The following is a 27,589-nucleotide window of genomic DNA, read 5'->3' on the forward strand; positions in this document are numbered from 1 at the left end:
ACTTTTCCGAGCCGTCCTGGTTGCTGCTCCACCCCCTCTGCCGATCTGGGAAGGACTGCGGACTACCACATGCCTCCTCTAATACATGTGGAGTCGCCAGCTGCTTCTTTTCACCTGAAAGTGAGGTGTTTCGCCAGGGGGACGTAGCACGTGGGAGGATCATGCTATTCCCCCCAGTTTCCCCTCCTCCCCGAACAGGTGCCCCAATTAACCTGAGGAGGCACTAGTGCAGTGGCCAGGACACATACCCACATCCGTCTTCCCACCCGCAGACATGGCCGATTGTGTCTGTAGGGCACCCGACCAAGCTGGAGATAACACGGGGATTTGAACCGTCAGTCCCCTTGTTGGTAGGCAATGAAATAGACCGCTAGTAGTATCTAGTCTCCTGTCTTGATATTGATATTGTATTGATATGTTGCCCAGCTCCATGGGTGTCTGCAACCTTTCTGTATGATTTCACTTGTCTGGCCAACTTTGATTTGCTGCAGTTCTGGTCAGCGTTCAGGTAGAAGTTAAACATATCATGCTTAAGGGGGTCTTAAATTATATGTAATGGTGTAATTTTTCCTCTTATACATTTTGCCAAATTCTTTATGTCACCCTTTTTCAAACCTGACAAGCATTAACACCCCAATCCTCATGTGAAATGGAGCTGACTGTCTACCTTGGGCTGGAATGTCACCCTGTTCCAACAGCACCATGGGCTAGTGTGAATAAGAGCTGTAATGTGACAAGGCTGGTGGGCTTGTTGGTCTGAAATGGATACTTGATAGAAAGCAAGGCCTGTCGAGCCTTGTCAAGCATGGCATACTAATCCAGGATTATGGGCCAGGTCTCCTTGATTGTCTTTCTCATTACTGGGTAAAGGGAAAAGCTGTGTCTAGAGCAGTACAGCTTCTCAAAGAGTCTGGCTTAATCCCATGCTGTGACGACTGCTTCACCAGCTCCTCATAGATATCTCCCTGTAGAGGTGCTGATGGACAAACCAGATTTATTGGTGAGATTGGTGTGTTAGTTACTTTAGTTCTTTTACAGGCTGGATGGATGTAGCTAGAGCGACTTTGGAGCTGCTGGGAATGCCTCTAGCACTGACTGGTTCAGGGTCCAGTCTCTTACTGCCTTCCCATGGGAAATGCTTTCTATCTCAGAATTCCCGATCAATCAGACCAGATAGACTGAACTACACCTAACTCTAAGGTGCTAAATACAAGCATACTTTTTCAGTCCTATTTTTAGACTTACTGCTGTTGCAAACTAATCATCCAACAGTCTTGGATGTCAATTCCTAGGTGTACATACGGTCAAAAAAAGAATAGCACTGTCTATCAGAATGTTTTGATTGTAGGCTCTGTTGACTTGTTAGGCTATATCTGCTTGTCTCTCTTGACTATTGCCATCACCTATACAATAAGCTGTCTCTCGGTGTTAGACTATCTCAGGCTCTGACAGCTTGAAGTATTGATGCTATGTTTTTTTTCCCCTCTCATCCATCCCTCTCGTGTGTCATCCTGAATGGCAAGGCTTGGATAGACTCCCTTTTTCATATGGCTAGAACTGGATAGGCTCACATGTAGCTATTATGTCCTTGCCAGCTTAAGTCTCCTGGTTGTTTTTCATCTCTACGTGTCATGTAGTTCTCAGTGTGAATGTAGCCCCATGTATCCCAAGAGGTTGCGAATGAGCCCAAATCATGGAACTGATCTTTTGGCTCATGTAAATACCTTGGTACTAAATAGCAAATGGGCTGCCATGGTTAACGGTGCTTCTAGAAAGGCTAAGTAAGATGGAGTATAATGTAACGAATGAGGGCATACGCACACATCTCTCTTGCTCAGTAAGGAACACACATGCAGGCACACACGCACACAAAGAATCTATTTGTTCTCCTCCCCACTGTCGCTTAGCAGCAGAACATACAGCACAGTGAACGTTGCATCTTCATGATGCCATTCATGCCCTCCGGGACAACACTAGCCTTGTGCCTGGAGACCTGTAATGCACACTGACATGAGTAGCTACCCTAACCAACCAAGGGTCCCATGGAGAGGACTCGGGGGGGGGGGGGGGGACTGGTAGCCACTGCAGCTCAACACACATATCAGAGGCACCACTGTTGCTGCACTGTGAGCCACATAAGTTTACCATCAGTTTGTAACCCAACAATGCTCACTGCAGTAGTGTGAGACAGAGCACTAGGCACTTGTCGTTCCCACTGTGATCGAGCTACTCCTTGGTCTCTTAACTAAGGCGTCAGTATAAGGGAAAACACACACACACACACACACACACACACAAGCTGTCATCCCCTGCAGATAGATGGCCTTTGTGTCTAGGGATGGTACAACAGGGCACATCTGACCTTGTAATGTACGAGAGCTGTGTCTCTCCACACACTCACTTGGCCCCACACATTCATTTGGGCATCCTTACTGTACAGCTAGCACACACACACCCCTTGATGTTTCTGCCGTATTAGGACAGATTTTGTAATGCATATATTGCTTGGTATGGTTATTGTTATAGTCTATACAGTATACAAAGGCTCAGGGACATCTGTTGTTGGTTAAATTTTGGCATTGGCTGAATAAACAGGATTGATTGTGCTGCTGTTGATATTGAGCTGGAGAAGATACTGAAAATCAGTTTTCAGCTGCCCCTTATTGCAGTTCTGTCTGCTATAAACAAAGCTTTTATTAAGAGGACAGGTGAGTTTGAGCTGAGTTGTGTAGACTGTATGGCTGACTGTTGGCTACTAGATTTTGCTAGCAAATTATTTTTGGAGCCCTAATGAATGACAGAATACATGGTTTGAATTATCTTTCATCTACATTTAAGAGTTAAATCTTTTTTTCAAAATTGACAAAATAATGGTGGTTTGGTCTTGGAATGACGTGTCCCAGTTGGTGGGGAGTTTTGACCTTGCGGAAGTTAGTAATGTCAGTGATATTCCATTCTCCTGTTGTCTGTCAGACTTGTGTGTTGGAATGTCCAACATCGGCATCGTTTTCTCCCTCCTCCCTCCTTTATCCCCCTGGCCTGCTCCCAGCATGTATGTTTGAGGTGACTGTTGCCTCCCCCTCTTTCTCCTTTCCTTCTACCAATCTGTCTCTCCAGGGGTTAAACCTGCTCTAGCCTTCTCTCAGCTGCAGACCAGTTTAAACCGGTTTTCAGGGAAGTGCTTTGTGTCTACCATGGAACCTTAGGTAGGGTCATGTGTGGCTGTGATGATGTCACGGCGAAGCAGAAAGTTCTTGAGTCAGCTCTCTGAATACAAGATGGTGCACTTAGGTATGTATGTAAATCCTTTTGTGTTAGTTAATCTTGGCTTGACCGGCATCCAGCCCAAATTATCCAGTAGACTAGTTGTACCAACAACGCTGCTTATGAAGCATTCATCTTTACCCAGGAAAGGGCTTATTGATTTTTTTGAAAAGTGCAAGACTGGGGGGGTTGGTTAACAGTAGAACACCCCCCCGCCATGAACACAGGGAACTTGATTCATATCAAGCCCTCCTGGGGTCAGCAGAGGAAAAAAAAGTCCTGTGTCTAAATCTGTACTCAGTTTAGAAACCTGTGGGCACCGTGCTCTTGGATTCGTAATCCGTGCCCTCGAATTATGAATCCTTGCCTACAGATTTGCAAACTGCCCTCGAATTATGAATCCGTGCCCACAGATTTGCAAACTTTGCCCTCATATTTGCAACCCATGCACTCAATCACAGATTCGAACTTTCCGGATCAATAACTACAACACCTAGTTTGGAAAACTATGCTTTTGCATAATTTTGGGGAATTTTTATTGGTAAAAATATTCAATAACTTTTATTCTTATACAAAAAAATATTCAAAAGCACGTTTCCCCCAAACTACGTGTTTTAATATAACCAACAGGAGACCATTGATGTGTGAAGTGATTTTGGGGACACTACACTGTAAAAGACTGAAGTTATTGAATATTTTTGTAGCATCTCTTTTTGGTGTTGCACTTTTTAGATGGTCCCTGTACTTTGTCTCACAGCCAGCTGTACATAGAGACCAGTTTAGTTTGTCTGTCTCGGAGGACGGCTTGTTTTGGTGAAAATTAGGTTGTAGCTCATCGTCTACCTTACTATAGTAGGAAAGAGGCGTAGTTTGTGTTTTAACGTTTCGCTTATCAGTTATCGATCCGGGAAGTTTGACTCCGTGAACGAGCACATGGATTGCAAATCCAAGGGGACAGGTTACTAATCTGTGGGCATGGATTTGTAATTCGAGTATATGGTTTACAAACTTGTGGGCATGAATTCAGAATTCGAGGGCACGGATTATGAATCCGAGAGCATGGTTTATAAACCGTGCCCACAGATTTCTAAACTGAGAGTACAGATTTACACATGGGTCTTCTTCTTTCTCAGCTGACCCCAGTGGGGCTCCATAGATCCAAGTTTAGTACACTTGTTTTTGTGTGTGCTGGTGTTTTCACACTGTGTTGCAAACCATTTTTGAGTAAAAATCTGTCATTAGTAGATTCGATTGATATGTTGGCACCTTGCTGGTGCTATTTTTCTACTGTGCAATAAGATCTAATAAACTAAGTGGGTCTCTCCATCCTGTGTTCTTACCATAAAAAGTGTGATTTGGATCATCAAATAGGGAGCTGACAGGTAAGAGGACCATACATTTAAGAGTTGTCCTCTTTCTAGCTGGAAATACCAGCTCAGTGAAAAGGTGGGTGCATTTACATACTTGCACGCTGCAGAACTGTATTATCAGAAATAAGGTGATAGTGTAGTTTAATTGTGCTTATAGTTCAAAATCGTGGATCTATTCGATCAGTTTTGCATTAAACTGAGTTTACTAAAAGAAGGATGTGGCACAGAGTCAGACCACTCTTTTTATACTAAATTTGTCAAGATTTTTTTTTGTGACATGTAAATATCATGTTGATTTTTTTCTTGTAAATAGTTGTAAAAAGTTTTCTTTACACTGTATCTAGGTAATCTTCTTTGGTCTGTTTTGAGACTTATGTCTCTAAGATCGTTTTAAACTGAATAAACATTTTAAATAACCCCCCACCCCCGTCTCTCTCTCTCTCTCTCTCTCTCTCTCTCTCTCTCTCTCTCTCTCTCTCTCTCTCTCTCTCTCTCTCTCTCTCTCTCTCTCTCTCTCTCTCTCTCTCTCTCTCTCTCATGTATAAAGAAGTGAGTTCATAAAATCAGTCTTGAGAATACAGCAGACCTCCAGCTGGTTTTAACGGGATTGAGAGTCTTGCTGATCTGACTTGGATTAAAATATTTTCAACAAGGGTTTGTATGGCAGACTGTTGCCTTGGGTAAAGACCGGGCTCTTGGATCCAGTTCAATCTGTTCTCGTTTGTGAAGAAGGTGTGCAGCATTTACTGATTTTTGAATATTAAAAAAAAAAAGTTGCTAGTATCAGACAAACTGTTGATTTGTACAGATTTCGAACACTTGACAGAAAAACCCACAGCACAACCAGGGTGTCACCATACTCACTCTTTATGTGGACAGTGCCTGGGTACTGGCCTGCAACTACTACCAGGTTGACGATCAACTTATATTCTCCCCATGTTTGTTCTGACTGCTGTTCTCATAAATTTCCTTAGGGCTGTCCTGAATAACCTTTGTTCAAGCTACAGATATTTGGTGCATTTTCTGAACAAATATCTGAATATTTGTTCTAAATGAATTAGCCAACTCCTCAGATGGATGATGGATTATGAATGCAGTCACTAGGGCTGTCCTGAATACTATTTTTTGGACTCCGAAGCATCAGTAGTAACCAACAGCGAATATTTGCAGCTTTGGGGGGGGCATGACTCGGGAAGGAGTCAGCCAGACATTTCTCCATTGTTGGCCGAGATGGAAGGCATAGCGGTGCAACCCGTGTCTTTTGGTTTAATTAAAGACATGAATCGTTAAGGATTTTGTTATTCTACAGTATTGTTGTTTGTGTTGTTATTTGTTAATGAAAAACATTTCCAAAACGTTTGGTGTGTTTTATGCATGTTTCTAATCCCAAGGGATTTAGTTGATCGAGGTCCTATCTATGCACTTTTTGTGACATAACAGCTTGTAACAATTTTTTTAATCATGGATAAATCTACATAAATACTCATAATTCCCTTGGACAGTGATTTTTTTTCCCTCTCTTTTTAGTTTGAATATATGTGTTAGTTTGGATATATGTGTTAGTTTGGATGTGTGTTCTTGTAGTTCTTGTAGTTTTTGTATATGTGTTTTGTCTTTGTCATTTACCCCACCGCTGAGGGCTGGGGTAAACGACATTTTGTTTCATTTCACGTACTTGCGTACGTGAAATGAAGTGACAGTGTTCCTGATTCCTGATTCCCGATTATAATAGGCTCTGAATCCAAGACAACGCCCGAAAAAGCGCTGTGAAACAAAAGCACAGAAATGGCATTCTAGCTCCGACAAATTTAAGATTTGAGATTTATAATTATAAGATTTTTTTATTTATTTATAATTTCTTTATTGTCACGTCTCAGTACTTGTATATGTTGAAATGAAATCTGTCATCCACATTTAAGCCTTCCTGTACACTAGGAGCAGTGGGTGGGGCCAACTCCAGTTCCACGTTCCATCAGCTATTAGTCTAAGTCTATAGCTTTTTATAACTTGAACCCAACAAGAGTCAGACATGCAAAACACGCTTATTTCTGTTATAACAACAATACTTTTAATGAGATAGCCATAACAGTAGGCTTAACAGTGTAATACTCCAACATTTTTCTAACAATGAACTAACTGTAATAAGTAGAACAAGGTAGCACAATTATGATAACAGCAGCACACATTTCAGTAAATGAACAGTTTAAATGAAAATAACGAATGGTCTTATATACAATAAAATGAAGGGTAATAAATAGAACAAGGTTGGTAGCGCAATTAGCAAAGTTATGATAACAGCAGCACAGCACACATTTTAATAAACAAACAACTCTTTTCCAAACATTCAAACCAATAAATAAATCACAATCAGGTTGCAATCTTCATTTGAATAAGCCTACCTACACACTCTTCATGTTGTGTGTGAAGAAGATGAGTTTGTCCACATTTTCAGGTAAAAGGGAACCTCTGGTCTTGTTCATGACATAGCCAGCCTTTGAGAAAATGCGCTCTGGGTTGAAGTGGCTGGAACGCAAAAGCAGGATTTGGCTGCAAATACCAGTTTAGGGTAGCAGTCGCTGTTTTGCTTCCATCATGCAAGTGGCCAGACTGGACCTTAGTTGTGTCTCAAATATATAGCTCCATCTCTTTCTTTGTGCCGTCACCATCGTGTTCTTCTTCCTCCTCATCATTGGACTCAGACTGCATCAGTATTGAGATCTCCTGCTGTTTCTTTCTTTTTCTTTGATGGTAGTGCAGCAGTCTCCTCTTCTCCATGCTCCATGCATCTTGCTGCCGGCTTTTCTTCCACCTCCTGAATGGTCTGTTACTGGTCCAGATGTTCAGCCAGGTGGGCAACCTTAAAATCAAATAGCATTTCATTTGTCAAATCTGCAGATGTGTTGTGCACATGGTAAATCAGTGTGGCATAATAATAGTAAATATAATTAAATTTAATGTAATAATTTAAAAATAAAATATTAGTCTAACCTCAATGTAGACGAGGTCCCTCTTAATTAAGAATTACGAATTTCAGTTGCTTGAATTGCTGGTCCAGTGCTGACAAAAGGAGATAGATGCTCCAAACTTAACAGTTTCCATCTTCTGTCGATCTCCGTGATGAGGGTCTTCTTCATTTCTCTGGTGGCAGGGCTGTCATCCTCTGGTGACAGGTGGCGTTTCTTCAGGTTGAAGAGCATTGGCATTGTTGCAGACAACAGACGACAAGTTCTCCTCCTGTGATAGCAGTTGTGTGAGCGTGATTAGGGCCCCCAGCACTTCTGTTGTCTCCTGTGCCAGTTTCCACTGGTCTGCAGTCAGATCCAGGATGCGATCTCCTTTCTTCGTGATGCTGGGATCTGACAAAACAGCCGTCACTGGCCATTGTTGCTCCACCAGTCGGTCAAGCATTTCACATGTTGAATTCCAGCGAGTAGTGACATCCTGTATGAGTTTGTGCTGTACAACATTCTGCTGCTTTTATTTCTCTTTCAAGGCAGCTGTGGCTTTTGCATTTTTTTTGTGTCCCACGAGATTACTGGCAGCCGAAACTGCGACGTATTCCGTGTTGTTTTAGAGCTGTATTAATGCACAGTTGTAGCATGTGTCCTGAGCAGTAGACCCCTTGAACGTTGCCCCATTTCCCTGGTTTGGTCTTTAGCGTCAACGTGCACAGCTTCATATTGCTGGCATTGTCGTGAGCAATGGCTACTCGCTTGTAATTTGGAATGGCAAAGGTGTCTGCTGCTTCTGCAAGCTGTTGTGCAATGTTGACTCCCGTATGGCTCACCTCCTGTCAGAGTTGTGATCAAGTCACTGTTATGCAAGTCATAAGTAAGTCTCAAGTCTTAACCTTCGAGTCTCAAGTCAAGTCCCAAGTCATGAAGGGCAAGTCTCAAGTCAAGTCCCAAGTCACCGAGCTCAGGTCAAGTCAAGTCAGAAGTCCCTAATTTCAGGTGTCAAGTCATCAAGTCTCAAATGTAGGGTGTTTTATACCAATTTAACAATTTTTTAAAAATTCAGGTAATATTAAATTGTTTCATTACAATAGTACATAAATAAACCACAGATAATGTTAGAAATAATTGTTATTTTATTGTGTTCAAATTTGGACAGCAGTTGGATTTTGTTTTACATTTAAGAAATAATAAAAGGCACACTCTCAATCACAAATGAGCGCACAACTCTTAATAACAATACAAAACGTATTGATCATTCCAATACACAATAAACAAACACTCTCTCTGCTTGTCTAGTTCGACCTACAATTCATTGCACTTGCAAAATATCAAGTTGGCTAGGACTTTATCGCCTCCCTTCAAAGCCACTCCTCCAAAACACGCAAACATGCACTGCCTGACTAGCCCACTGCTGGAGGTAGATAGGTTGACAGGCAGGTAGGCCATCCAATCATTTTAACCGGACACCTTAAAATGATTGGATGGGTTTATAACGGTCCTGCGACTTCCACAGATTACTCTTTATATTTTTTTCATTTAGTGTCAGAGCATTTTATTTATTGATTGCTGTCGGGATGTAAAGAGAATTGCAAAAAATATAACAAAAAGTGCTTCTGAAAAAAATCGCCTCCCCTACCTTTAATTGTTTGACTCCCTAGATTAGTGGAATCAGGGGTGCTGTTGGTGTAATTCAATAAATACATGGGCTGTGTGTGACGAAAGGCGCACCCTACTTATGTACGCTTATTAAGTACCGATGTACGTGACAATGTGTACTTAATAAGCGTACATTAAAATATATAGGGGTGCGTTTTTGGTCACAGTCATGGAGGTTTTAGAACCACTGGACTAGACACAAGGGAGTATTTCACAAAGCTGGCTAACTGAGTATGCCTGACATCTGCGCAGAGTAAACCCTGGAAACCTTTCAGATCTGGAACATGGAGGGAAGTAAAAAGAGCTGTTCCGGGGTTCACTCTGCACAGAAGTGAGGCTTACTTAGTTAGCCAACTTTGTGAAATAACCTACTACCCCATGGCTCTAATCTAAGCCTATGCTTAGTAGGCTATGTTTCATATTGGGTGCAGTGCACTTTGTGTCATGCTCTGAGCATTATTTCAATTGCCATTGTGCCATACAAAAAGTGTTGTAATATAGGAAATTATAGGTATTAATTTTGGTTTCATGAAACAAGTAAATGTATTTATAAATGTTTATAATTCAATGGAGAAAAATCTTTCCAAAGACAGTATATAACTAGATTAATTTGAATCATGGAGATACTTTAATATTTTTTATTTATTTGTTTATTTGACAGGGACAATGCACAATAAATGTATTGCACCAGAATTAGCTATAAGCTAATTTGCATCTGTAGTCCCTCGGCAGGAGTCGTCGGTAGCACATGATTCGGAGTATCAAGTCTAAATGCTCAATTAAAAACAGTGTAAACATAATCACGATTGAATACCACTAGTTCAGTGCCCGTTCGAAATGGGCTGATTTTCTCAAGAACCGCATTATATTACGCATATTTAAAACTATATCATATTATAGTATGATACGTGAAACCATGCACTGAAACAGTGTTTGATAGGCTAATTATCAGGGGGCAACAGGGGGTATGCTAATTCATTCCGGTGACTGCTACATCACCCAGACATCGTTTGCCTACTGGGCCAACATAATTGAATATTTGCTGTTAGGTGTTCTGAAACAGAACAGTACGTTCAATTGTATTGTTGAGATGAGATTGGGACGATGTTCGGGCGATATAGCTTGGCGTATTCCAAACGGGCAGATTGGGTCTGTGTGTGTCTGACCACTCACACGCTACTGTACCTGTAGGCTAGCAAACAAACTTACTTCTCTTTGTGGCTTTTCAGATGACGCACAAAGTTTGACATTGTTGAAATCCCATCTGATAATTTTGCTGCACATGTTTTACAAACAGCAGTCCTTTTCTTCCCAACAACTTCGAAGTTCTTATAGCCGTAAATACTTATTTTTGGAATCGTTCCAGCAGCTGCACTTGCCATGACTGCAAACTCTCCGCGCTCATGTTGAGTAGAGCTGACGTTAGTTTTTGAGTAGCATGATGGTACCTCCAATTAGATTTGAGTGTTTTTGTTTTCCCGCCCATCTAAACGTTTGATTGGCCCTACGCGATGCCTGTGCGTAGGTAATTGTGTACGCGCTGGAAATGAAGAATGATTACAAAATAAAATAAATAAAATACGAGAGCGGTGCATCCCGCATAAACATTGAGAAAACACTCATCTCGAGTCATCCAGCTCAAGTCCAAGTCCAAGTCCAAGTCATAGATGTCAAGTCTCAAGTAATTTTCATTTTGGCAAGTCAAGTCACAAGTCATCAAATTTGTGACTCGAGTCGCACTCGAGTCCAAGTCATGTGACTCAAGTCCACAACTCTGCCTCCTGTTAATTTGGTTTCCAGTTTGAAGGCACAGAGTTCCCACTCCTGAGTTATAAAGTGACAGGTGACAGCCATGTACGCCACCGTACTCACCGAGGTCCAAATGTCTGTTGTGAAATTTAAGGCAGTTTTCAACGAGTTAAAATTTGGTCTTGCACATTGCTGTACTTCAGAGACAGGGCGTGTGAAATACTGGAGTGTTTGGGTACAGTGTAGTCGGGCTCTATCTTCATTAATGTTCTGAAGCCTTCGACTATGTTAATGGGTCTCATATCCATAGCGGTGAACTCTTCTATGGTATCTGATATGTCTCATGTCTCCATTATTGGTTGTTGGAACTGTAGGGTCTGCTGTGTAGTTTTGGGTGTGGTTGAGAATGTTGCCTGGGAATGCACCTATGGACAAATTATTCAGTCATTGTCATCCAAACCACTTATCCTTACTCATGGTTGCGGGGATGCTGGAGCCTATCCCAGCACTCATTGGGCGACAGGTGGGGAGACACCCTGGACAGGCCTTCCAGACCATCACAGGGCCCACACACACACACACACACACACACACACACACACACACACACACACACACACACACACCTAGGGACAGTTTAGTACAGCCAATTCACCTGACCTACATGTCTTTGGACTGTGGGAGGAAACCAGAGCACTCGGAGGAAACCCATGCAGACATGGGGAGAACATGCAAACTCCACACAGAGGACGACCCCCAAGGTTGGACTACCCCACGGCTCGAACCCATTGAACCCAGGACCTTCTTACTGTGAGGCGACCGCACTAACCACTGTGCCACCGTGCTGCCCCGGACAAATTATTATTAGACTTATTATTAGGCTTTTTTATGCCAATAATTGCCTTAGCCTCAGATGATCCCACGTTACTCAGTGAGTTTTATTTTAACTATTCGGATCAGTTGCAACTATTTTCCAAGCAAATTAAGTGCATGTTTTTAATCATGTGTAACGTTACGATAAAAGCAGCTTGATAATGGCAACTGGAAAACAGACATGAGCTGATCTAAGTTTGCTAGCTATTATATTCTTGGTTTTTTACACCGTATAAGAATAGCCTGCTACTTACAACATTCAAGTGCTTTATCATCCTTGTTGCGCCATCGTGGTCGTCCAGTTTCAAATTGCATATTTGGCACACTGCCTTGCCATTTCTCAATTTAAAGTGTCGCCACACAGCTGAGGTCTTCGGCATTTTGTCTTCCCTTAAACAGCCAAGGTGAACTGAAGCGCAACGTCACTGGTTGCGTGAGCGGGATGTCAGGTGCCGCAGCTGAGACAGTATATATTTCCACATTTTAACAGCGCAATTAAAAGTATAAATATAGTACAAGAATGGGCTGACAAATGTATTGTGCAGTTTGCCTTTATTGATAGCCTACATTTAGCAAGACAAAAAAAAAAAAACAAATATCCGAATCCCAAAATTGAAACCCCTTGTCAGATATTCGGGTCCAAGTCCAGTCTTAGGATCTCAAGGCTCATTTGTTCCCTTTTAAAATTCTAATGTTAAAAGTGACAACTTTATCATGTTTTTTAAACTTTTATTGAGCAAATAAAAACAGGAACTTTTTTTGGAAAAGAATAGTCTAAAAAGAATGAGGGCAGGTAATTTTAGTAGCCATAAAAACCGCTTTGTAGAAATCTTATACACACACACACACACACACACGATTTGACTGCTGACTTAAAATGGTTACTATTAGGTGTGCTTTCCTCAGTTTAGTTTTCTCAAGTTTAGAAAATACTCAACTCTTGCAAAAAAAAAGACAAACAAAAAGACTTTTTTTTCCAAAGTGGCCTCTCTCATTTGCTTTCATGCAAAAAAAAAAGAATTGGCTTCAGTGTACTTCTGACCATAACCACTGTCATATTTCTGTAACCCACGTTTTACCTCCTCTATTATAGTTAATGATAGCATGTTTTACAGCAGTGGCCTTAAACTCAGATTTATGTGATTTGACCCAGATCCTGTATGTTTGCATAGTTGTGCTTTTTTAGCAGTGGTCTTTCTTTATGTTGAATATGTGAACTTGAGTTTCATGTATCTTTAACCCTCCCTCTTTCATTTTTCCAGGGAGAGAGCAGCCATGTCGGAGGAGGCAGTGCGTCAGACGCGCAGCCAGAAGCGGGCCCTGGAGCGGGACCATGCCGCACCCGCTGGGGCCCTAGGCGACATGGACAGTAAGAGGGTGAAGCTGGAGAAGGGCGACACTGCTGGGGGCCCCTTGGCTGTAGTGGGATCTGCAGCTGAGGGTGTAAAGGTGAAAAATGAGCAGGCTGCAAAGGTGGCTGCCAACATCTTGAAGACAGGGGAGGTGAAGGCTACCATCAAAGTGGAGGTTCAGACTGGAGATGAGCCTGTTGACATGAGCACGTCCAAGAGGTGAGATACGTGTACAAGCCACAGGGGCTGATTTGGTTCTTAACAGTTTTTTTGTGTACTGTGCTTCTGAATGAGTTGTTTGAAAAGCTCAAAGGGTGTTCATATGTATTGAGACATCCAGCACTTAGTTAGCCAGTGTAGCAGGTAACTTGAACTTTAAGTTGGCATGAGGAGTTTGTGCAGAGCATTGAGTCTTTTATCCTAAATGATGGTAAACTTTGAAAACTGAAAACACTCTACATGAACAATATAGGGCAAAATGGTCCATAACCAGTCAAATTTGTACACAATAAACCCTTAGTGATATCAGATTTTTTTACCAGTTGTCAGAAATGCACCAATGTAGGCCATAAACACTTAAAGTAGTTTGCGCCTGGAAAGGTCACCGATGCCAAGGACTGTGAGTTGGTGCAGTATTGTTAGATTATTCTTAATTGATGTTGATTTTGTGAGTTTGGGTTCGTGCTGGAATTTTTCATTGATAATCAAAATCTCAGACAATCTCAAGCAGAGTATGTGCCATAGTCCTTTATTATCTTTGTGTGTATTCATCTCTACTATAGGGTATTCATAAACATGCACTGTGCATAGCACGCAGGTGTGTGTCTGTGTGTGTGTGTGTGTGTGTGTGTGTGTGTGTGTGTGTGTGTGTGTGTGTGTGTGTGCGCGCGCACATCGGTATTGTGTGCTATAATTTTTCCTCCTTTAGCTTTTCTCAAGCTAGTGGTCTGACAGGAGTCATACAGGAAGTCTGTGTGCGCTTGTCGTTGGCCTGCCCCCATTTTTAAAAGTTTGAGGCTTCTGAGGCCTGGGCTCCATTTTCTCCCTTGACGGCACCTGAACTCTGCCTCTCACTTCACACAAAATGAAGGCTATGTGTCACAAACTGGTTCCAACTGGCCGTTGCCATGGTTTCCACATTGGAAGGAGCAGTTGCAGGAAGGAGGGGCTGACAGGGTGGTGGGTGTGTCATATGACCACACAGAAAAATGCCTGATGTCATGTGATGTGTTTGGTAGAGTGATTAAACACACACTGAAGTAATGGTAATAAAAGGAAGGCGGAAGGTGACTAAAACGAAAGTGTGTGTGTGTGTGTGTGTGTGTGTGTGTGTGTGTGTGTGTGTGTGTGTGTGTGTGTGTGTGTCTTTGATCTTTGAGTTGATATATCACAAGTTCGCTTAAAGCATCACCTTTGGCCCCTGTTTAACCTCAAGCATGTGTTGTTGTGCAGACTCAGTCCAAGCTGATTTTTATTTACCTTATTGAGTTACCCAAGATGCCTTGTCCTTAAAAAAAACTTCGCAAAACTGTTCTAATGTGTAATTGTAAGATAAGGGAAACCAGGCACAATTGCAGTTATATTGACCTGTAGCATCCTCAACCCCCACACACCCCAAAACAACACTGCTTCGCGATACTTCATATTAATTTCTAAATCACCTCTTAAAATATACTTTTTCAGAGCCAGTTTTAAAATTGATAGTACAGTTTTGCACCATTTAAACAGGCCCTCCTGTCTGGCATGGAAGTGTCAGTTTTTGCTGTGTCTTGAATGGAATGGCCTACTGCAGCTATGAATGTCTGATTCATCATTACTATAGTGTGGTTAGTGTGAAACCATGAACATGGAAGCTGAGGCATGCAGAGACACTGGACCTTACATAACCAGGCTGGTACGTGTTGTGATGCTTGTGTAAGCTTTCCTCAGCTGAGCAGTAGCAAACACCACATCTTGATAAAAGGCCAGCCCATCTCTGTTTCACAAATCTACCCCTCTGTTAAATTTAGGTAATAGATTTATCAAATTTTGCTTAAAAGCAAAGGTTTTTAGTCTGCGTTTGGGTACCTCACGGGGTTATCGATGCCCTCCTGATGGTAATGGCATGTCAGATGGAGCTCGTAATACTATGGCTTGAATGTGTACGGAATGAGGCCAGGACATCTGCTGCCAAATCAGTCTGGTAGAGAAATACGTCTCGAATGTAAAAGTGACAGGATATTTTAGATAGTGTCACACTTGAATTGGTGGGCAGCTGGTAATGCAGTTTCCAGGAAGAAGCAGCATTGGCTGCGATTGACAACGTTGGCAACATTCAACGCAAGACCATGACATTGCTACAATAATTGATAATGTCAGTTAGTCCTCCACTATTGACGAAACACACTATGATGAAATTGTAATGTAAATGGTCATGTTAAGTGAAAATTATGACCAATGATATTCACACAGTCCAACATGCCAGATACATCGGTAGTTGTTGGACAGACCTTACAAGGTCTGTCCAAGGTCTGTCCTCCCCTCTGCACAAATCAAAATAACAAAACGTGGGAGAGGAGAAGATGGAAGATAGATGTCTGTGTGTGTGTGTGTGTGTGTGTGCATGTGCGTGTGTGTTCGTGCACTTGTATGTGTGAAGATAGGCGAGTGGAAGAATGAAAAAGAATGAGTGAAGAATTGAGTGAGCTAGGGGATAAAGGGTGAACGAGTGAGGAAGGCTGGGGGAAGGGTGAGCAAAGTAGTGAGCGAGTGAGAGTGTACACAATAGGTTGGCTCCTGGCCATGTTTTCCCCTCCCCCTCCCTGCCACCCTCCCCAGTGTCTCCAGCGGACCTCTGCGCCGCGCTGCTCTGTAACTTTGGTGTAAGTAGCCGGGAGGGAGGGCAGAGCCGAGGCCCAGGCTGTGCCGGTCTGGCTGGGCCTTAGGCCTCGTCTGGAAGGGAGGGGGGAGGTGAGGCTCTGCCAGGGTGGTAGACTAGGCCTTAAGCCCAACCCTGACAGGCCCTGAATAGTTATATAACGTAATTACGTTACTTAAATACACGCATACATAACTCTGCACACAAATTCCTGAACCCATCGAACCCACCGGACTATTAACCTAGTTCACCCACTGTCCTCTGTTTTGTAAATGCCAGCACATATCACTACTCCATTGAAACTCGTACCACTTTCCCCACCCCCCACCTTACCCCATCTTCCTGTCCTTGTGCCATCGTCTTAACTGAAGACCACAGACTTTTATTTTCCAGTCCCCCCAAACCACTGGACCTGATGGAAACCCTGCTGTGATAGAGGCGGGTTCATTCTCCCACTGTCATTTCAGCTAGCCCCCCAGATCACCTCTTCCCTCCTCCCCTCCCTAGACCGATGCATACGTATAGCTTGCCACTGTTCTCCTTTGTTCTCCTCAGACTGTAGGAAGTGGTGCTCAAGCTACTAGCCGTCATTTTATTAAAGACTTATAGCTGCCTCATCCCTGACTACAAGAAAAATGCCCTTGATTTGGCCTTGTTTTGTGTCTGGTGTTTAACTGACCTTAGCAGAGGGGAGGGAGTGGAGGTCTGTCCATCTTGGGTGCCTTTTGCTGGAGATGAGACAGTGGAGGCATGCTTGTCTTGTGCTCACTCCCCCTTGCCGCCATTACAGCACTAATGATTTCTTAGATTTGCCTTTTCCTGTGTCCCCATTATGCGTTAACCCTTGGTTGGTGAAAACGTAATTGCAATCATCTACCGCCATCTACTGGATAAAGGACAAATTTACAAGTTTTTCCAAGCTAATACTTGTAACTGCTCCAAGTTGGAGAAGATTGGGTTTTATTGCTCAAGTGAAATTCCTAATGGAGTTATGTTCATGCTTTTAATCTCAGTGATGTTAAGAGAGAGCGCCAGCCCCCTTCACCAGATGATGTCATAGTCTTGTCAGACAATGAGCCATCCAGTCCCCTCATGAACGGCCACTGCTTCGTGAAGACGGACACAGACAAACTCATGGTACGACCTTCACATTCTAAAATTGCACACAATTAAGCTTATTTTATAAACAACACACCAAAGCCTTCCCCTTTACCCCTACCCTTTTTTCTTTCTTTTTTTTTTACTTTTATCATGGGAACTGGACTGTAATGGACATGGGACTGTCAAAAATAAATTGAGTATAGCTGTCACACGAACTTGTCTCCGCTGCTATGCAGAAATCTGTTTGCAGTTTCAGTCCATTTGAAAAGCCAGTGCATGCATTTAGAATGGTTCACTGTTTGTATCATTTTCAACTCTTTCTGTATCTGTACTCTGTGTGCTGTGATCTATCTGAGTAACCAGATTCATCAATGATAACTTGTCAGTCTTGTCTGAGACACTTCTCATTGACATATAGTAAAATATTGGATTTCACTATGCCTCTCCTGTTTTGGTGTTTGTAGAAGAGTAGCCCTGAGGAGAGAGAACGCGTCATCAAACAGCTAAAGGAGGAGCTTAGACTCCAGGAAGCCAAGTTGGTATTGCTGAAGAAACTACGACAGAGTCAGATCCAAAAGGAGAGCACTGCACAGAAGGTAGATATACAAAGCTGCACGCGCCCGCATATGCATGGACACACACTCATGAATATACAAACTCTCACTCTCAGAAACATATGCACACACAGTTAATAACATTCTGTATACTTCCCTAAGGGTAAAAAAACCTGACCTTTGCTAAACGACCTTCACTAAACCCCTCAAATAAAGCAACTCAATTGAATTTTAAACCCCAAATCTATTTTGCAGAAATTCATCACAAATTTTGTGAATTCATGGGTTTTCCCTCTTCACAGTGCAGAAATACTGCATTTAATCAGTGGACACCACTAATTTTTATTACAACATACCTGTCATAATAGTTTTCTTCACTAAAGTAGAGGTTTATTATTATTATTGCTAAAGGCGTAGGTGTAAACATTATTTTTTAGCAAGAGATAGCAGTTGTATAGTCTAAGAAAGTAGCAGAAATGTACAGAAAGTAGTTTTGAATGCATTTTATTAAAGTGTTGAACTTTTTTGGCAACATATATTCTTATATACTGTACAATGAGGAATTCAACTACAAAATACTAGTCTTCCCCCATTTTTTTAACCATTGCCCCCACCCATAAGGTGCATAAACAACAACAATGAATAAGAATAAAATAATAGATAAAAAACAAAAATGTGAAGAACAAATCAAATTAGCACATGTAAGACAGTATGAAAGTGTGTGTGCATTGACTTTGCAGATGTATTTCTCACATGTGCAGCACATAGTATTTGTTTCACAGTCCTTTGGGGCGCAGAATTGGCATCTCCTCCTCTTGCCTGCCACAGCCTCAGGGGAATCAGACAAGATTCAGCCCCCTGAACAGCTTTCCCAAGCGCTGCAGAGACTGCTGTGTGAGGGAGGCACTCCCTTCTTTGAATGCGTGGGGTTAAAAGTGTCTTTCCTAGCCTCTCCAGGAACACCCTCCTGTTGTTTTGCTTATTAGGCGTCCAGGTAGGGTGGATCTTGCTCTATATCAAGAAGGCATTGTATGAGGATACATCAATGATGTTATGGATGATGACCAGAGGCCAGTGAGCAGTCATCCTCCTGCAGCTGTAAGTTCCAGTCAACTTGTCCAGGTTGTCCACGCCTCCTTTGTTGTGGTTGTAGTCCAGAATGATGGCTGGCGTCCTGTCCTCATGATCCCTGACCTCAGCCATTTTGTGGAATGTGCTCAGGAGGACCACATTCTTGTTCCTCTTTGGGAGGTAGGAAACTAGAGTGGTCGTGGGGGTGAAGGCAAACTTTGATGAGAAGGTCTCTTTCCCCCTTGTTGTGAGGAGTGCAAGGGGGAGCTCAGGCTTGGTCTTTCTAACTGTGCCAACCATGGTGATCTTCCTCTTCAGGAGCTACTGCCTGAGTTCATAAGAGGTGAAGAAATAGTCACATGGGACATTGTGCCCCCTCAGTCCATCTGTCACATCAAGCGCAACCTGCATCCAGTGGTTCTTCTCTGAACCTCCACTGGTTGGCTTCCCTGTGTAAACTTGCTTCTTCCAAGAGTAGTTGAATTTTGTATTACAGGCCACCCACATCTTGATGCCATACTTTGCTGGCTTGCTGGGCAAATACTGCCGGTAATCAGTGTCACAGAAAACAATCACAAACCAGTGATATTAAAGCAATACATAATAAAGTTAACAGTGACTTACATTGTGAAATGTAATGTATGTATGTAAGTATGAAAATAAAATTTACCTCCAAATGGAACCAGTTGCTCATTCGCTGTTACTTCAGGTCCAGGGTTGTAGAGATGTGGCAGATGCTCCAGCCACTTCTCCCAGACCTCTCTTATTGACACCATTTTGTCTCTCACACATCTTGCAGGTCTTGACTCACGGTTATCAAATCGTAGCATTCTTGAGAAAGCGTGAAAGATTTTCAGTGGCGTTGTGTCTCAGAGACTAGATGTAGCCTTGCCTCAGGACCTATACGCACCCACTAATGCCCCTTTTCCAGTACATGGTACTGGCTCAACTCGACTCGACTTTTTTGTTTTCCATTACTGCAAAGTACCAGCATTATGGTAACTGTTACCACTTTTCTGGTACCACCTTTGTTGAGGTTAAAAAAAAACTGGAGTGGGTACCAACGGTAATGGAAAATGACACTTGTCGAGTTGAGTTGAGCAGGTACCATGTAGTGGAAAAGGGGCATAAGATTTGTAGACCTTTTTAGGCACGCAGGTCAGTCTCATCTGTCCTTTTCCACTTGTCTCCATATTTATGGAAACCCTCCAAACTGGTCATCTCCAGGATGATTTTTTTCGATGGCTGGTGTGATGAACATGTAGAATGTTGAGGCCATGTCCTTGGCATGGGTAACTACATGTCTTGTGAGCCCTGGGGTCATCCTTATGACATTTTGTACTGCCATTCTGCCCCAGTTGTCATATGGTGACAAGGACCATGTTATTTTGCCGTTCTTTGACAAAAATGTCTCTCTTTCAGCTTAGGGGGTTTCTTCTTCATTTGAAGATGGTGTGTCATGCTCTAGGTTATATTCTTCCCCATCTGCTTCTTCAGATACCTCCTCCTCCTCTTCTAAATCATTGTTCTTTCGTTCCTCCTGGACATGTGAAAAAAAAAATCAGATCTCTAACCTGGCACTGGACACTGAAACGTGGGCACTGAAACATGCACTCATGGCTTCAGCAAAAAGAGAACTGGGGGTATACTGTCATCTGCAGCACCTTTATAGCCTCTGACTGCATTCCCCATTAATAGAGAATGCTTTCAAGAAATGTTTATTTTGTCTGAAATTTTGTTTATTCTGTCTGAAATTTTGTTTATTTTGTCTGAAATTGTTTTTATTTTGTCTGAACTTGAGTTGTGTGTAGGGTCATGGAAGGGGGAGATGCTGCACATGCACAAGAAAGTTTTAGCTTTTTCTGAGTTCAATCAGTAGTACACATAATATCAATTTCTCATTTTGTGTGTTTGCATGTGTGTGCGTGTGTGTGTGTGTGTGTGTTTAGCCTTTGTGTGCCTGTGTGTGTGAGCATGTGCAAATGCGTGCATCTTTATATAATATACAGTGGTGCTTGAAAGTTTGTGAACCCTTTAGAATTTTCCATATTTCTGCATAAATATGACCTAAAACATCATCAGATTTTCACACAAGTCCTAAAAGTAGATAAAGAGAACCCAATTAAACAAATGAGACGAAAATATTATACTTGGCCATTTATTTCTTGAGGAAAATGAGCCAATATTAAATATCTGTGTGGCAAAAGTATGTGAACCTCTGGGATTAGCAATTAATTCTAAGGTGAAATTAGAGTCAGGTGTTTTCAGTCAATGGGATGACAGTCAGGTGTGAGTGGGCGCCCTGTTTTATTTAAAGAACAGGGATCTATCAAAGTCTGATCTCCACAACACATGTTTGTGGAAGTGCATCATGGCAAGAACAAAAGCGATTTCTGAGGACCTCAGAAAAGTGTTGTTGATGCTCATCAGGCTATAAAAGGTTACAAAACCATCTCTAAAGAGTTTGGACTCCACCAAGCCACAGTCAGACAGATTGTGTACAAATGGAAGAAATTTAGGGCTATTGTTACCCTCCCCAGGAGTGGTTGACCATCAAAGATCACTCCAAGAGCAAGGTGTGTAATAGTCGGACAGGTCACAAAGGAACCCAGGGTAACTTCTGCTATTTGTTTTCACAAGGGTTACAGTTTTCTGTTTTCTTTACCTTTCTGTTGATGTTTTATTGTTAACACTGACAAGGGCGTCTGTCCCCAAAATGTGGAAATGCATATATGAAAAAAAAAAGAAAAAAAAACTTAATATACACTGTCTTGTTTTCTAGTCCACAAGTTCTGTGGCCACTCCTCCTCCTTTGGTGAGAGGAAGCATCACATCAGGCAAAGGACCCCTCCAGGTAACTTATACAATTTACTTGCAGCTACCTAGTATCTCTGCGAACCCCTTTTTGTTTAGTGACTTGCTAAATATCTCGGATAGAAATTAATTTGCATATTGTGGCACTACATTTATGTCAAGTGAATATTGGGAAACTTTGGTGGAGGGAAGTTTGAGTTGTGGTTCATTTTTGTAAGTAATTCACTACTTTTGTACCATAATGATGTCGGATGTGTTGACTGTGTCCTTTATATTTTCCATCATTGTTTTGGTATATTTCCAGGTGTCAGGCCGTAGCTCAGGCACAGTGATCCCTCCTCCGTTGGTGAGGGGTGGGCAGCATGTCCCGTCCAAACAGAATTCCCAGATTGTCATGCCACCTTTGGTCAGAGGGGCACAGGTTAGTTTCATGGATTTTGGAAATAAAAAAATAAAGTAATTCAATTTGTCACCTGTTTGAATTTCCTTTGGATGATCTTACTTTATTATTAAATTGGTTTGTGTCCTTTACTAAGCTACATCCATGACGTAAACCTAGCTAGCTGTTTTATCAGGGTATTTTTCGGTGGTCATAGTTTAGCAATAAAGTTTGGGTAGGTTTTTCTTTGTATTTCTTTGTACTTTCTATTTAGTATCTTGCCTGTCTTTTACAGTCATTTTCCTCTGCCATACCTCACTTTATCCCTTGTATGCCCCATCTCTGTCTCTGGCTTTCTGCCCTCTCTGTGTCTGTTGTTCTATGTTTGCCTTGACCTGCATGTGTGCCTGTCAGCCGATTGCTGTAACTCCCCAGCAAATAGCCAGTCTGCGTCAGCAGCAGCAGCACAGTGGCTCTGGCCCTCCCCCTCTGTTGCTGGCTCCCAGAGCCTCGGTGCCTAATGTCCAGGTGCAGGGTCAGAGGATCATCCAGCAGGGACTCATCAGGGTGGCCAATGTGGCAAACAGCAACGTCATGGTCAACATTCCTCAGGTGAGAGCACCGTTTGCAAGCAAGCCATTTGCAATAGCATGGTCAAAGTTACCTCAACTCACAGGAGAGTTTAATCAGCTAGAGCATGCATCCAGATTCTAAAGTCCATGGCTCTCTCTATACCATCTTGCTTCCTATTCTCAGGAATCAGGAAAATTTGTCATTTCATTTATACCATATCGTTCTATACACTTCTTTAAAAATTTGCTTTTTGCTGTTTGTATCTAGGCCTCTCCGACCAACCTAAAGGGCTCGTCGGTCTCATCCAACTCCAGCGTCAACGAGTCCCCTGCAAGCCGGCAGGCGGCCGCTAAGCTGGCTCTTCGCAAGCAGCTGGAGAAGACCCTTCTGGAGATTCCTCCACCTAAACCACCTGCCCCTGAATTCAACTTTCTGCCCTCAGCAGCTAATAATGAGTTCATCTATTTGTTGGGTCTGGAGGAGGTGGTGCAAAAACTGCTAGAGATGCATGGAAGGGGTGTGTAGATTGCTGTGTTTTGATAAGCTATTCTGGGTTTTGGACCTCTGTGGGCAGATCTGTTAGAATTTATGGAGAAACCTGCTTATCTAATGAGTTTTCTTCCTCGCATCCTTCACAAATTTAACAGGTAACCTGGGCCCAGCTGCAGCAATGGCCAACTCCATCCCCAAAGAGCCATACACCTGTGCCCAATGTAAGACAGACTTTACTTCGCGCTGGCGACTGGAGAAGGCCGGAACCATCCTCTGCGACCAGTGTATGTCGTCCAATCAGAAAAAGGCTCTGAAAGCTGAGCACACCAATCGGCTCAAGGCAGCCTTTGTTAAGGCACTCCAGCAGGAGCAGGAGATTGAGCAACGCATCCTCCAACAGGCTGCTGCCTCTTCATCCTCTTCTGCCTCCTCTGTCTCTAAATCCACCTCCTCTTCTTCTGCTTCTCCCTCACTGTCCAAGAGTGAGCAGCAGGTTCTGGTGTCCCAGCAGTACAAACAGGTCAGGGCTGCCATGCAGCAGCACAGAGGGACGCCTGTGGCTCGGCACCACTCCGCCATAAAGCAGGTCAGCACTGCCCTTACACTAGAATCCAGCTTATAGAAATAAGGAAATAAAGAGGTTTATGTGTTTTGTTTTAATTAACAGACAAGAGACCAAAACTTAAGCATGTTAATCAGAATGCTCCACAGCACTCCTCATCTCTCCCTGTTCTAATTTGTTTCTCCAGAGTCCTGGTCAGCTTGCCCATAGCGTCCAGTCTGCAGTGAGCTCTCGCAGTGTGGCCCACTCCTTCTCTTCCTCCCAGCTGCAGAGCGCGGTGACAGCGGCCGCGCTGGTCAGCAGGCCAGGTAAGCATGCCGCTGCACGTCCACTGCAGCAGGGGGCAAAGGTCAGCGCCACCGGCGGCAGCAGCAGTAACCAGGGCAACGTGGCTGCCTGGAGGAAGCAGACCAGCGGGAACACAGGTAGATAAACGCAATACCAGGCTAGCCTGAGAACACACGGCGCTGGCTCTCCTTCTGTGGGGCAGTCTGTCACTTTTTCCCGTGGTCTTCTAAGGTGGTTTCCTCTCTAGCTCCACTGTTGTGCCTGTCTCTCCATTCTTTCCTCCTATTCTTCTAATCTTTAGTATATTTTTTCAGTATTCCTTCCCACTTTTTTTTTTGTACATAAATAGAACCAAAAAGTAGTGGTTTATACTCCTTTGTTTATGGTCTGTTGGGTTAAGCATTTTAGTGGAATTAGTCTGTACATCTGGCACTTGACACTGAGTTCCCCCTTTTTCCTATTTCCTTCACAAGGCAAAGGGTTGTAACAAACATGCTAGATGTAGAGATTTCCCACTTAGAGTAACTGTTCAATTCATTCAAAACAAAACTAGAACTTGACTTGGTGAACTCTTCATTGTACTGACCACTGATGTATTTGTATGTTGACAGGTGTGACCATGGCCTATGTAAACCCCAGCCTGTCTGCCCATAAGACCACCTCAGCAGTGGAGCGCCAGCGAGAATACCTGCTGGACATGATTCCCTCCCGTTCCATCTCCCAGACAGCCAACACTTGGAAATAATACAATCCTGTTCCCTGCTCCCACCATTGCTATCACCCCCCTTCATTATTAATAATATCAGTAATAAATAGTCATTCTCATTATCAATCTAACAAAGGACTTGGCCTCCTGCCAAAACAAGGCTGTGGAGAATCTGCTTTTTGACCAATGTTTAAAAAAAGAAAAAAGAAATAACAAGGAAAAAATGAATCTCTCCACTTCTTCCCTTGCTCTTTATGCCTACATCTTTCTTTCCTCCCCCAAGCCTTCCATCCCAGTTAGGAGCCATACTGGGTTAACCTCGACTTCTGGGATATGAGGATTACATCCTATGGATTGCGGGTAAAGGTGGGGGTGGGGGTTTGACAGGAAAGAATACACTGTCAAACTTTGAGTAGCATCGCATCCTCCCTCTCAATATGTCAGTGGAACTACATGAGAACCTCACCATCACATAGCATGACAGATCCGCCTTACACTTCCAACCTCTCTTCAGGTTGAGACAGTCAGACTCAGGCCAATGTGGGGGCAGGACCAAAATTAACTGAAGAACTCATAGCAGGGATTGTGGTTGGGTTTTGAGGACCATCCACGAAATACCAAGGACTGCTTCAGCTTTGCAAAAATGAATATTATTATAAAAAGAAAAAAAAAAGACTGTAAAAAATAATTTCTATCAACGCACAGACTGCCTCCTCTCTCTAACCTAATAGTGTGTATAGAAGAGAAGCAGACCTGGTGTGTCTGGTTATTTTGTATGGCTGAATGTTAGGATTTTGTCTTCTGTAAGTCATATACTGTGTTTTGAGATATTGTGCTCCCTGATATTTTGGAAGTGGCCTCTTGTAAAGGCCTGAATTTAGAGGCTTAATGTCACTGTTGAGGTGGTTTTACATCTGCTGGGTTCCGTGTTTTACCCTACTTTTAAAGACTTTTTTTCTAAGAAGAAGAGGATGAACCACAGGTTTCACTGATAAATGTTGGCGGGAGGGGGGGGGGACACGGACCATATGTTTGGAGGACTTATTCTTCTTGGATATTGCAAAAACCTTCCAAAGAACTAGTGGAGCCCAAATGGAATCCCTTCTGCTAGAAGGTTTCTAGTTTATTATGAACCCTCACTAAAGTTAAAGTTGAATTCTTGCTATGTGGAGGAGGGGTTTAATGAATGTCATATTTTATGACATTTTGCTTTTAGTCATAGGTTGTGGTGCATTTTTTTTCCTTCTGTTGACAAACTCTGTCTCTTGGCTTATTTATAGGGTCACATTAGTTAAGAAACGCTTATGCCCTAAGTTCAAATGGATCTGCATTTAGATGATTTGTTTTTCTTGTGTGCCCACTGGCTCCTACACACCCTTTAATTGGTCTAAAAGAAGATGGACAGCTATCAGAATGTAGTTATGCTAAAACCCCTATAGCAACACATGACATGATTTTCTCAAGTCTTTTCTTTTACATTGAAGTGTGTATGATTTGTCATATCCATAAGATTAGCTATTTTTGCCTTTCATGTGAGCTGCTGTGGATTTCTACAAGGTTGCAGCAGCATAGTATATAAGCTTATGAAATCCAATACGCCCCATTGAAAGCAGTGACTTGAGCTATGCTTACAGAACTTCATTTAAGAAGTAAGTTCTGCGTTCCTAACTGGAGTTCTGATGTCCAGTTGTTATAATACAACCAGATGCACTCTGCAGTGGCATTGCCCATGTATTTCTGTTGCCTAGGTGAAATAAAAAAATAGGCAAGTTGGAAATGTAAAAATGGCAATGCTTTGAATTTGAAGTTGTATACTAGTTCATGCATAGTTCATACACTTTTCCTGAAAACCTTTTATTTCTTCTCATACCATGTCTGATGTTGGCCAGCGGTATACATACTATTCCAGACTCTACAGATGAGGCCAGTCATGCTAACAAAGGTCATCCTGGGCCCCAAGTTGTGTATTCTTGCAGAGCCTGCTGGTACATGAAAAGAATTCAACGGCTGATCTGTAGTGGCACAAATCTGTTTTCCATCTCTTTAAATTTAAAGATTATAAACACCCATGATTTTGTACTCAGAAACATTGATCCTTTCCCCCATGAAAAATTTTACACCATCATAAATACATTTACTTTGTTTATAAATGTAACAGATACTGTAGAAAAAAATACAAGACTCAGCTCATTGAGTTCCATCAGGCTCAGTAGTATTAATGCACTGTGTGTAGTTGGTAATGGGGTTGCCATTTGAGGCTGAGCCCTCTATCATCTTTCAAGTCCTGTGGTGTATACTATAGCAATACACCACCTGGGTTGCATTCAGGATGGTGCAACATTTGTTTATTGTGGATGGAAATTTGAGAATGTTAAGAGACTTTTTAGTCAATTCAAGATAGATTGTAGATTTTGTTTTATTTTCATTTTTTCATCTGAGCTATTCCAGGGCATCTGTGTAATGCACACGGGTCGAAAGTAGCAATCGATGTCTTGTGGCTGTAATATAAACGACCTGGAATGATTCCACAATGTTGTGCCCTGCTAAATGTAACCCGACGCTGTCCTGACTACTGCCTGAAGAACACCATTCCGTTTTCTTGGGGTGCCAGCACCGTTTAAACCCTGATGGGGGGAAAAAAAGTATGTACAAGACAAGAAATGTTGGTTTTGATTTTTTCCCCCCCTGCTCTTATCAAGTAATAATAAAACTAATTTTAACCCCTCTGTCATGGTGGTTGTGTGTGTGTTTATTTAAAGCATCCAGCTGTTGTACCCACAGTAGCATGTTTGTTTGGATGTGAGACTGGATGCAGTCACATTAACACAACATTTATCAAAATTGTAATTGTGGTGTCTCTGGCTTAGAGAGAGCTAAGCCAGAGACACCAAAATTACAATTTAATCTATACTTTTGGATAGATTAAATTGTAATTTTGGTGTCTCTGGCGTAGCTCTCTCTTGGCTTAAGT

At 42.4% G+C, this 27,589-nt stretch overlaps 1 protein-coding gene across 2 annotated transcripts in view; it reads left to right on the plus strand.

Moving 5' to 3' along the window:
- The window catches only part of gatad2ab (GATA zinc finger domain containing 2Ab), a 51,100-nt gene extending 23,762 nt beyond the window's left edge, over positions 1-27,338 (plus strand). For both annotated transcript variants that reach the window (XM_056277168.1, XM_056277167.1), the window contains exons 2-11: positions 13,132-13,440; positions 17,092-17,215; positions 17,644-17,775; positions 21,587-21,658; positions 21,923-22,039; positions 22,412-22,609; positions 22,838-23,087; positions 23,218-23,648; positions 23,812-24,049; positions 24,524-27,338. In XM_056277168.1, the coding sequence (XP_056133143.1) occupies positions 13,145-13,440; positions 17,092-17,215; positions 17,644-17,775; positions 21,587-21,658; positions 21,923-22,039; positions 22,412-22,609; positions 22,838-23,087; positions 23,218-23,648; positions 23,812-24,049; positions 24,524-24,657 (1,992 nt within the window). In that variant the 5' untranslated portion in view covers positions 13,132-13,144 and the 3' untranslated portion in view covers positions 24,658-27,338. The remainder of the gene's footprint in view (positions 1-13,131; positions 13,441-17,091; positions 17,216-17,643; positions 17,776-21,586; positions 21,659-21,922; positions 22,040-22,411; positions 22,610-22,837; positions 23,088-23,217; positions 23,649-23,811; positions 24,050-24,523) is intronic.
- The last annotated feature ends 251 nt before the right edge of the window (positions 27,339-27,589 follow it).

Source organism: Lampris incognitus, chromosome 3 (genome assembly GCF_029633865.1).
Source record: "Lampris incognitus isolate fLamInc1 chromosome 3, fLamInc1.hap2, whole genome shotgun sequence".
Lineage (NCBI taxonomy): Eukaryota > Metazoa > Chordata > Actinopteri > Lampriformes > Lampridae > Lampris > Lampris incognitus.